The sequence below is a fragment of the Mizuhopecten yessoensis genome, unplaced genomic scaffold, assembly GCF_002113885.1.
Source record: "Mizuhopecten yessoensis strain PY_sf001 unplaced genomic scaffold, ASM211388v2 scaffold7333, whole genome shotgun sequence".
Lineage (NCBI taxonomy): Eukaryota > Metazoa > Mollusca > Bivalvia > Pectinida > Pectinidae > Mizuhopecten > Mizuhopecten yessoensis.
In genome coordinates this window covers 234274-246027 of record NW_018406995.1, presented here as the reverse complement: position 1 = coordinate 246027, position 11754 = coordinate 234274, and the positions used below count along the sequence as shown (strand labels likewise).

At 37.5% G+C, this 11754-nt stretch overlaps 1 protein-coding gene across 3 annotated transcripts in view; it reads right to left on the bottom strand.

Moving 5' to 3' along the window:
- Window positions 1–11754, bottom strand: part of LOC110453476 (electroneutral sodium bicarbonate exchanger 1-like) — a 46679-nt gene that overhangs the window by 18581 nt on the left and 16344 nt on the right. For 2 of the 3 annotated variants that reach the window (XM_021502428.1, XM_021502429.1), the window contains exons 2-3: window positions 2138–2308; window positions 846–986 (exon numbers count right to left, since the gene is read on the bottom strand). In XM_021502428.1, coding sequence (XP_021358103.1) covers window positions 846–986; window positions 2138–2222 — 226 coding nt within the window. In that variant the 5' untranslated portion in view covers window positions 2223–2308. Of the gene's footprint in view, window positions 1–845; window positions 987–2137; window positions 2309–4859; window positions 4965–11754 lie in introns of those variants that run through there. The other variant, XM_021502430.1, reaches the window with a different exon arrangement.

Here is an 11754-nt window from a genome sequence, read left to right as displayed (position 1 = left end):
CGAGTAAACGTGACAGTGAGTAAAAGCCAAATGTAAAGGATAATGATTACTCGATGGAAGGCCTTGTTCTGATAGTCGAAGATCTATTCGTGCCTCAAAAGTCTGTTGTAAGACCATTTTGATTAAAAACCTTTTTTAAATACGATTTGTGTAATGCCGTGGCCATATAACATGCATGAAGGTCATCTGAACTATATTCCTGACTTTAAAATACATGCCACGTTATCACTAGATTTTATACCAATTATTTACAGTATTGAAAGAAATGTGACTGAAAAAAAGGTTTTTGTGTAAAATACTCGATGACAAGTTAAAGGAAATACCACAAAAAAATAATCAAGGTAAGTCAATAATCATTTATTATACCAGACTAAAATTATTTTCCATTTGACTAAAATAATTTTGATATTAAGCTTTTGAAGTAGGTATTACATAATTTCCTAAAACTTGGTCTAATCATGAACTCGCATCGGACGTTGATTTCGAAAAAAAAGGTGTGTTTTACGTCCTGCACTAGTCAAAGATTGAGGATGATTTTCAAAAGCTATTACAGTTATTCTTGCTGTTATTGAATGACTCGCCACTTATAGTTAAGTTTTATGAAAATGACTATTAAATTAAAAAGTTTTTATCTATTTATTTCATCAGCAATCTCAAAAAGGAGAAACTGCAATATTTAATTAGTAGACAGGGGACTAATATAAGTGATATTATTACCAAACGTTCTCAAAACTGTTTACCCCCCGCCCCTCTAACTCTGAAAGATAATTTCAAAAGCAAAAACAAAAACATTGTCATAGAAAATCTCCGACAATGTCCGACACGTGCGCGCCTGTAATACGTACTGGGAGCCACGGAGTCGGTGTGATTTACGGTGTACGACGCGCTGGTCTTGCCCCGGTGTTTATGGTGGTGTTTTCCTGGCCGGTGCGGACGACTTGGTAGGCGGAGCCCAATGAACGAACTGTCCGTACGGTGATTGTCATCTGAAATGAAACACGTAGTAATTTAGTTAGACAGCAACTATTTCTTCCAGGTATACACTAACTCGTTTAGTTTTATATCAAGCTGCAAGAGAAACAACAGGAACCTAGTCATGTAATTAAAAAAGCCATTGGATAGATTCGCTGAAATACATAAATCTCAAAGATATCTACTTAGATTGATTTCCACAATATTTCTGTTGGTCAAAGGCTCAACAACTGCATTATTACTAATCAACTGTTCCTGCTAAGTTCCACATCTATTTTTAATGCATTTTGTTTTTGAAGTCCTCAAGCAAAAACTTCAATGAGTTTTAGCGCTTTATTTACAAACCTTACTTCCATCTCCCATATTATCTTGTTGAGTCCTTCAAAAGTACTTTTACCTCTTTTTCGATCTCTGGCCTACCTATACCTCTCCCTCGCTTAGCTTGCACATCTCTCACTAGCCCACCCCTGCAGTTTGGGAATCGGGAAAATAATTCACCTGTTGTTACCCACTACATGTATCGTAGGAGGCGACGTAATGAAAGAACCCCTTGCATAATTGGAGATTTGCTTTGATCTCCTCTAATTGGGGACACAAAAGCGACCAAAATAAATCTGCTGCGCCAATTGCAATAGTTGGGATCTTTATTTTTCTTTCTACTTCTAACTACCTTTTATTTCCTAGTGCCTTGCTTGGCAGCACCTCACTTTAAGCTTGACTGTTGAGCGTTCGCCCAGGTGAGGAAGACAATGGGTTCTGTCAAAAGGCCGGGACATACCAAAGTCTTTAAAAATGGTAGTTGTTATTTTCTGCTTAATGTTCAGCAATAAAAGGAATGGCAACAACTGGTTCACCCGTTGTCAGTATAATTTTGCCGGGCGGAATGCTGCGCTTGGTGCCTTCGGCATAGCATTTCAGTGAGATAGCACTATAAAGTCGGCATCAGATTTGCGCTATCACAAGGAGGCAAGTACGCCACCATACCCTGTATCCTGCATACACACAAAGAAGTACGCATACACTACACATAAGGAGGCACGTCCTTAAATGACCTAAGCTGTTAATAGGACGTTAAACTAAATTAAACTAAACTAAACCAATCTGACTTGCCCCACCTTTCCTAATACTATCTTTGATCAATCCCGTCAGGTCCCTCCTTACTTACTGTAACTTTCTTCGCTAAATTGTCGCCCGATGCCCTGGTCACGCACGACCGTGCCACCTTGTGTCACGAGGTCAGAGCTCGACATGTCACGTGAATAATGTCGCCTTCCAGTCAATAGATGAACTGCGACCTATCAAAACACGCTTCGCCCTCTACAACGTTTGATGGAATCTGAAAATACAAAAAGGAGAAAATAATTATTATTTTGAATACGTTGACTATTATTCTACCTTTTCGGGTACATGAAGACACTTTTAATTGAGTAGCAACGCCTTATTGACCAATAAGCCACGCACGTGCAATGCCCTTCCCAAATGCCTCTCGTTGATTGGATGTGTAAATAAGATAGCCGTGTGCAACTGGTCTTGTGTGTATGAGCTTAGACGAATGAGGGTACACGCCCGCATATACATATTGTGACGTTTCCTCATACATTCATGTGAAAATGGTACATAATAGATAATGTACACGTCTGTGTACCATCACGTCAGCATGGGTAGATTGGTCTTAGAGGTCCCATACCACGGGGTTGTTACACAGTCACATGCCGTCGTGTTACATTACATTAGATATTTTAGCATGTCCATTGCCACAGCGTTGTTATAATGGAGAATGGTATGGTTACACAGATCTACGTGCTATTCACTCTCAAACAATACTGTATATATACAGTCATCCTAATATAGATATCTCGAGAATTTCCGTGGGTGCAATTATCCAAGAACTAGGCACAAATACAACTGGATTCTTTACAGTTTGTATACTGTGCACGATACGCAAAAACGTAAATTGAGGTATATTCTTTTTTTTTATTAATAATTTAGGCAGATCAATACATACCATAAAGCCGTACACAAGTATGCTGGATTATTCACCAGATACGTTTTCGTCCTTCAAGATAAATTCCCTTGTAACCAACTCCAGTTAATTATTATGAATATTCAGATGTTCGTTACAGTAGACCACGTATGGTGGATCATACTATTGCATACGTTATGATATTAGCTTCGCTGGTGATATTATATTTATCACAAAATTTGGAACTGTTTTCTGTTTTATTACTTCCAGGTCGGTGAGGCTCCTGGTGGACCACAAGTCAACGAAGGCACCATACTCTTTGGTGTTAGGTGATGGACACGACATATGGCAAATCCATTTTTATTTTATTCTATAGAGTTTCTAAATTCCTTGATTATATCGAACTCAAACCGATTCCTCTTCCACCTTTTTTCAGAACTGTACGGTAAAGACGGATTTTTAGTAATGCCCGGTTGACAGTTTACTATCGCCACATGAAAACTTTCCGGAATCCGCCAACTGGTATAGGACTCACACAACTAAATAATTTACTTTATGTTATCATCAAATATTTTAGCTAATAAATTTAATATTTGAAGTTCAAATCCAGTGACAACTGTCTAGATTCATAAAGACATACCTTGCAAAGGCTACACAATGACCTTTTTGGTAGGTTTAGTGGCATATTGGAGTGTCACAGCGAGAATTTGAAGTTGACAACCGGAAGTTTACAAGCAAAACCGAGGACCCAAAACAGAAACGCCCCCAGACGTTTTGCCCCTGTGCAAATCTGCACACAGACATGGAAATATATCAAAAGTATACATTTTTCAAAAGTTAAATGCCTTGACATTTCATTTATCTAAAAATCTGTCACCAGTTCCTTATTAAACTCCTTCAGTGGCCAAGTGATTAGCCGGAACCTATTTTAGATAGGAACTACAAACGTTAGAAACACTTGCTGATTGGTTGATTTAGTTGTGCGAGTCTTTACCATTTTCCCCCCTTATGTAGCCCGAGTGTCAGTAGCCAGTTCGTTTCAATTTTTGCGATTTGGTTTTAGGAACTTCCTTTTCTGTTCAATATAGGAACTTTAAAAGAATGTTTTCACTTGAAAGATTCTACAAAATTATGCAAAATTCATCCTCGATACTCCAGGGGTACGCTCAATTTCGCTCTCTCCAAAAGTGAACACTCCGTGAAATTACCAGTTATACGGTTTTTATCTTTAATGTCACATTTTGAAAAATGTGGTTTCCCGGTCACTCAATTTAGTATTGTATACACAGTAGAAATCCGGTTGTGTTTGTCCGACATGATTCGTCACGAAGTCACGAATGTGGTTTAGTGTAAGCACAGGGCAACACAGTTCCGTGCTTTTCCGGGTTAATTTGTTGTGTGAGGACAGGTAGGCTGCATTTGCATAGACATGTATTCATGTGCAAAGATAAACATCATTTTTTTTTTTAGAGAAACACTAAATTAAAACTGGAAAGCAGAGAGGCATAAAGACCTGAAGGAGATTGGTAATAAACACTTGAATGAACAATGAAAGTATATTATGAGGGAATCTTATAATTATATACAAACATTACAAAGTGATTTTGAAACGTATTTCCAGGTGATGACACATTTAGACACACTTTAAATTTCATGCATGAAATTAACGAAATATTTACCTGAATTCGATTATTTATTTTTTAAATCTCACGATGCATGAATAGAAATGAGACAAAAATTCAAAGAAAATGAAAACCAGGTAGTTTTGGTACCATATGATTTATAAGAACAATATAATTGAGTGTTGTGTTCTCTTGTCATGACACCAACGGATAAAGAATATAACTTGGTGTAAATTATTACAAGGAAGTCAATAAAGATCTACTTGATTAAACCTAGAAGGTCCCGGGGAGTATTTACTTACCGCCGAACGTACATGTCTGCAGCAGATGTACAGGGCATTACGATCAGTCCTTATCAAGGTGATACAGTGCAGACATAACAGTAAAAGTAACCCCCTCTACAGCTATCTCAGGTAGGGAGAGACTGTATCCCTGTCCCAGGGACACACAGACAGACAAGCATACGTCACAGACACAAATGCAGACAGACAGGGGCTTTATAAAACCTCCGGGCTTCGTTTGAATAAGTCACGTTTAATCAACTTCCAAATACATACATGTAAATTTATTTCAAAATGGTTAGTTTTATCGTGTTTTTATTTTACTACAAACCTCTTAAATCATCTGTTCTAGTATTAATATCTGTGGTAAAAATGTTAGTCCTAATTTATCATTAAGTTTAATTATGGTGAGTTCACTGTGTGTCCAGGACGTCGACACTGGTAAAGGTCATCCGTGGTAGTACGCTCATAACGGCGACGAAGGTGAGTAACATGTAAAGAGACAGGTTGCCACGGGAAATGTCACCGTTTCTGATGGCAATGTTAGACATAGCCCGAGGCTTAACTCTATCTTATATAACCTACATACGCTAATGTCAGTAAATCAACTTTTATTTGATTCAAAACATACATGATATCCTACTTAACTGTAGTAATAAAGACAGGTGTATGTTATGATCGATGTAACCTAATACTATGTAAAAGAGATGTCGTATCAAGTTGCCGAACCAGGCCGATATAATAAAAGTGCCTCAATCAAACAAAATATAACTGACTTTTGTTTTATAATCAGGTAAATAGTTCCAAGGAATCACAAGTACTATATAATGATTTCAACGGCAGATTTATAACTTAGCATCGAAATCATGAATGACATACCACCGTTTTTATTATATAAACTGAAACCGAAAGTAGACGACCTCTGCGGAGTTGAGGACACCACAGCAGTTTTCCGTCGAGACGGACGGTGTGCGCCATCGGCCGTCTGGAAAGATCTTATTTGATAACCGTTTAACACTTGTTACAGAATGTAGCTAAATATAAAATTTTCTTAAATGTCAAGTTAATTTACTACATTGTACTTTGCCTTTATTACTTATTTTGTTTTTCTCTTCGGCGCTCTTTTTAGATTCTCAATCAAATTTTTGATTTTAAATACATTTTATTGCATAAACATGTTGTACACAAAAGGATTGGACGCAAGTTATCACACCTTATCAATGTCCTCTCCGTATTACAAGTACACATATATGCAAAACTTATCAATGGCCTAATAATGATTAGCACATAATATATTTCACATAGTATAAGAAAAGCAGAAAAAATAGGAGAGTTGAAAAAGAGTCAGATATCAGAAAAAAGATACTGATAGATGAATTCGGTGTACGAGTCAACAGCTAGGTATAACGATGACACTATATATTGACCTGTATTTAAGCGATATAAACCAAATCAAAGACGTTCTTCTTTCTCCACCATTACTTGATGGACTTAGTGTGACTTCAGGTGTCAATTTCATATTGATACAGGAAGTGGAAAATAAACAATAATGAATAGATAAATACATGCACGTGCAAGTTTAGCGTAGGATCTTTGTTTGAATATCGTGGAAGGGAATTTGTTTGATTATCTTTTAGCTAACAAGGCGTATTGAAGTAGGCAATATAAAGTAGGCCTTGTATAAATAAATAAAAAGCTTGGTAAGCTTGGTGAAGTTGTCAGTGAAATCGTAATATGTTAGGCAGTAAAACCGTTCAATGTAAAAAAAAATTCTCGTATATGTACCGTTTTCAACCGATCACGGGTCTGGAACGTAATCAGTTAATAGAGCCATGGAAAAGTATTGGCTCTGTCACCTTTATTCTACCAGGTAAATCAAACCCCTCCCCACTCGAAGGAGCGACAGTTGACCGACTGACACACTTCCACACACTTAGAACCGAGTCACGTGATCGACGAAGGTGGGCTTGAAGGTGAATGAAATTACTGTCGTAAACCATGTTCCAGTGATACATTAAATTAGACAATGGTGGTATAAATTTCTCCTGTCTGATAGCGGTACTTAGTGTAGCCATGACAGGTGTCGCCAACAGGTACCTACACGTATCGTTAAAGATCTCTCGTCATCCCTAGGTACTTTCATTCATCGTCCGATTTCGCCAGTTAACACCCGACACGTTAAAGTAAGGTAATACTTCTTCTGATATAGTCAGAATTTTAGTGTATTGCCTGTTCTTAAAACTTTTGTAATTTTACAAGGCTTTTTGTCTTTCAAACAATGTAAATTTGGTATCGAAATGTGTTACCAAAAATGTGTCTAAAATAGTCCGACGTTTGCAATGCCTCTGTCACGGTCAAGCACTGACACGAAACGTCACAGATCTAGTTAGAAATCGCATGTGATCGTCAAACGCTAACATGTATCGTCACAGATCTCCTGTGATCGTTAGACACTGACATGTATCGTCACAGATATCCTTTTATTGTCAGACGCTGATATGTATCGTCACAGATCTCCTGTGATCGTCAGACGCTGACATGTATCGTCACAGATCTCCTGTGATCGTCAAACGCTGATATGTATCGTCACATATATCCTGTGATCGTCAGACGCTGATATGTATCGTCACATATATCCTGTGATCGTCAGAAGCTGATATGTATCCTCACATATATCCTGTGATCGTCAGACGCTGATACGTATCGTCACATATATCTTGTGATCGTCAGACGCTGATACGTCTCGTCACATATATCCTGTGATCGTCAGACGCTGATACGTATCGTCACATATATCTTGTGATCGTCAGACGCTGATACGTCTCGTCACATATATCCTGTGATCGTCAGACGCTGATATGTATCGTCACATATCTCCTGTGATCGTCAGACGCTGATATGTATCGTCCCAGATCTCCTGTGATCGTCAGACGCTGACATGTATCGTCACAGATCTCCTGTGATCGTCAGACGCTGATATGTATCGTCACATATCTCCTTTCATTGTCAGACGCTGATATGTATCGTCACATATCTCCTTTCATTTTCAGACGCTGATATGTATCGTCACATATATCCTGTCATCGTCAGACGCTGATATGTATCGTCACATATCTCATGTGATCGGCAGACGCTGATATGTATCGTCACATAACTCACGTGATCGTCAGACGCTGACAGTAGGTGTCGCCACAAAGTGGTCTTTGTGTCATCTGGTGTCGCAATGTCGTAGTCGAAGGATATTTTGAGTGTCATGAAGTGTTAGAAATATATTTTATGTTGTCTTTTGTTGTCAGCAGTAGTAAGCCATGGTCTGTCGTCCTGAAATATGAAGTATCGTCAGATGTCGTGTGTGTGTGTTGCCGGTTATATACAATTTTATTGATTACCCGAAACGAATACTTTCATGTACGAACACTAGCCCAGGTAGTATAAGTACTATTTTAAAGATAGTGCATTGAGGCGATACAATACTTGAAAATTAACTCTTACTGTCAAGAAACCCACAGCCGGATACACTGATAAAAATGTCCGTCGTGTTTATTAAATAAATACTCGTATTTCAAAGGTAAAAGACGTTATATAGATGAAGGTAACCTTGGCGGTGGAAACTTACCTGGATATTACATGTTATAAACTTGTTTTAATTTATTACCTACAACTGAGCTCTGACACTTTCCGATGAAAATATTAACGATATTGGAGGCGTGCAGTGCGGTAGCCGGAGATGTACGACATGTCGCCGATAGGCCTAACGATAGAGAATGGCGTCATGACGAAATCAAGAGTGCAATGGGATCATACGCATGTTAAACACAACTACGGAGGCAGTGCGCGCAGTACGTAACAGCCATTGACAACAATAGCTTGCCCTCTGACCTATCCAGTCTGATGTGTTGATTCAAATACCAATTTTAACACGATACAAACACAGTTATGTTTAGATAGTATGACATGTGACAAACCGGCTCTGATGGAGCGATGGGGCATGCTACTTTTCAGTCGCTCTTATATACTGTATAAATAAGTCATTTTTCGCGAGACACGTATTTTTCGGGTAAATTCAAGACAACTCTCGATCGCTAACTTAACAGTTCAGATACACTGACATTTGAAGCGACGGTCAGACTCGTTCGTTATTTGATTTATATACAACTATTACATAATGTAGGAAGACGTTAGATACATATAAACATGCATTCTTCATTTCTTAATGGAGAAACAGAACCAATCAAGATTAGGTTTTGAAAAAATCCATGTTAACATTTTGGTGAATAACCGGAATATCTATCTCGTATCGCTCATTTAGAGAAGAAAGGTCTTCGCGCCTTAATCGGTTAACTTAGAGAAGCGAAATCAATTACTTGGAAAAAAATATGGCGAGATTTATTAAATGTCATTTACCCTTCAATCAGAAACCAGTGTATCATCGTAAATAAACGTGATATATGTGTACATGTACTTACATAATACTGATCAAGGATGATTGTCTATTGCCGGGTCATAATAATCATCCAATGTCAATTGAATGTACTGCAGCCAAGTATTCTGTCCTACGGCTTTGTACCCTGAGTGCTCGCTAAGAGTAAACGTCTCACGAATTAAGTTCTACGAAATTGTGTTCAGAATGGACACAATTGTTAAACATCGCAGGAACGAAGTTCAACAATGTTGTCTTTAGAATGGACACTCAACTAACGAAGTTCTACAATGTTCTCTTTATAATGGAGACTCAACTAACGAAGTTCTACAATGTTCTCTTTAGAATGGACACTCAACTAACGAAGTTCTACAATGTTGTCTTTAGAATGTACACTCAACTAACGAAGTTCTACAATGTTCTCCTTAGAATGGACACTCAACTAACGAAGTTCTACAATGGTCTCTTTAGAATGGAGACTAAACTAACGAAGTTCTACAATGTTGTCTTCAAAATTGACACTGTTCTACAATGTTGTTTCTAGAATGGAGACGTCGTACGAACGAAATTCTACAATGCTGTCTTTAGAATAGACACTACATAATAAACGTCTTATGAGCGGAGGTCTACAATTTTTTAATGCAACATTGACACTGTTTTACAATGTTGTCTTCAGAATGTAGACTAGCGTATACACGTCTCAAGCACGAGGTTCTGTAATGGGGTCTCCAACATGAATACTAAATCATGCAAATCTCAGGAACGGAAATCTTCAATGTTGTCTTTAGATTGGACAACGTTAGATATCTTTCATTTCATTTAAAGTACATGATGTGGGAACTGAAGTTCTATCCTGGTTCAAAGTCTAAAACCAACTAGCCGTTTATAAAAAAAATGTTTTGCACCAATCACAAATCCTGCCTTGGCCGTCAACTACCAGGTAGTACATGAACGCCATTTAGATGTCATTTATAATGCTTTTGTAGGACTGTTAGTCATTACAAACATCCGTGTAGCTTTATTCATATTTTAATGAAATACCGATCGATCTTACCACATTAAGTTAATCCATCAATAATTTGCACAAAAGCCCTGTTGAAATAGAGATGACAATTTCAAAAATCCTTTAGTAAAACGAAATATATACCGGAATCAAATAACTTATAAACATGAATGTAGCCTTAAACACTACTGTCGTTTCATATCCAGGATGTGTGTGTGTGATGTACTATATATACCCCGGAGAATGTTAGAATCCCCCTGGCATCTTTTTGCGTTTTTAATTATTTTCAGATAAAATAATCGACTCTGCTGTATTATCAACACAAATTGAAACTTGAAAGTTCCAGTTTTAACTAACATCCAACATTTAACACGTGAAACTATACTCGATAATTGTCCTTGAACAATTACTAAAACATTACACAGATATCACATATCCGACAGTATTACATCAATGAGAGTCTGGAAATGCAAATTCAAAATACTTTTTTCAGATCAAGCTTTTTGCGTAATCCCATTACTAATATATTTCAATACATAATTCATTTTGATAATCAATTGATTTTAAAATAAACATGAACAGAAATGTGGACCACTTCACAATACAATTTTTTAAAAGCTAATATAATCCCGCTCTATTTCTCTAAATAAGGATGTCGCAAAGGGCCTTGCTAGGGGCGTAATATATGATATATACTAAGTAAACAAGTATTCTTAAACGGTATGCAAGTCTATGTATGTCTGTCGTAAAGTAAATTCTGATGGGTCATAAAATGCCATCGACTGACCACCAGAACAAGATAAAAGGGTAATTACATAGATGATAGCAGCACTCCTGTGTGCATTAACGGAATACTTGTGGCAGTTGTGTTCGACCTACATATTGACACAAACGTAACATGTGTGTCAATACGGTCTTATTGAAGTTTTCTTTGATAATATATCATAGAGGTTCCACAACGACAGAGGGTAAAATGTTTACATTTTGAGTAACTCGAGTTATCTAATTAAAGATTGATTTGGGTAGGGTAAACACGACAAACGATCATAGGCTATGGAAGTTCCCTCTAACAAATAAATAAAACTGTTTGGTCATCGACATTATTCACAACCGACGAATAAAGTCGCGTAAAACCTTATTTGAGGGAATGTATGGTATTTGCATGTATCTTAACAGCTTTACGTCCAAAGAGGATGTATAATAGGAGAGGCGCATTCGAGTGCATGTACATGATAGGGTTTCGTGGATAAGTGACGAAAATAAATATAATAGCATACTACAATATTCCACAGACCTGGAGTTCACCTAGTTAGCATTGTATACTACAATGTTCAACATACGTTGAGTTCACCGAGACGTAGTTAGCATTGTATACTACAATGTTTCACAGACCTAGAGTTCACCGATACGTAATAAACATTGTATACTACAATGTTCCACATACCTTGAGTCACCAGGACTACGTAAGCCTTAACGTACTTCAATTCTCCATA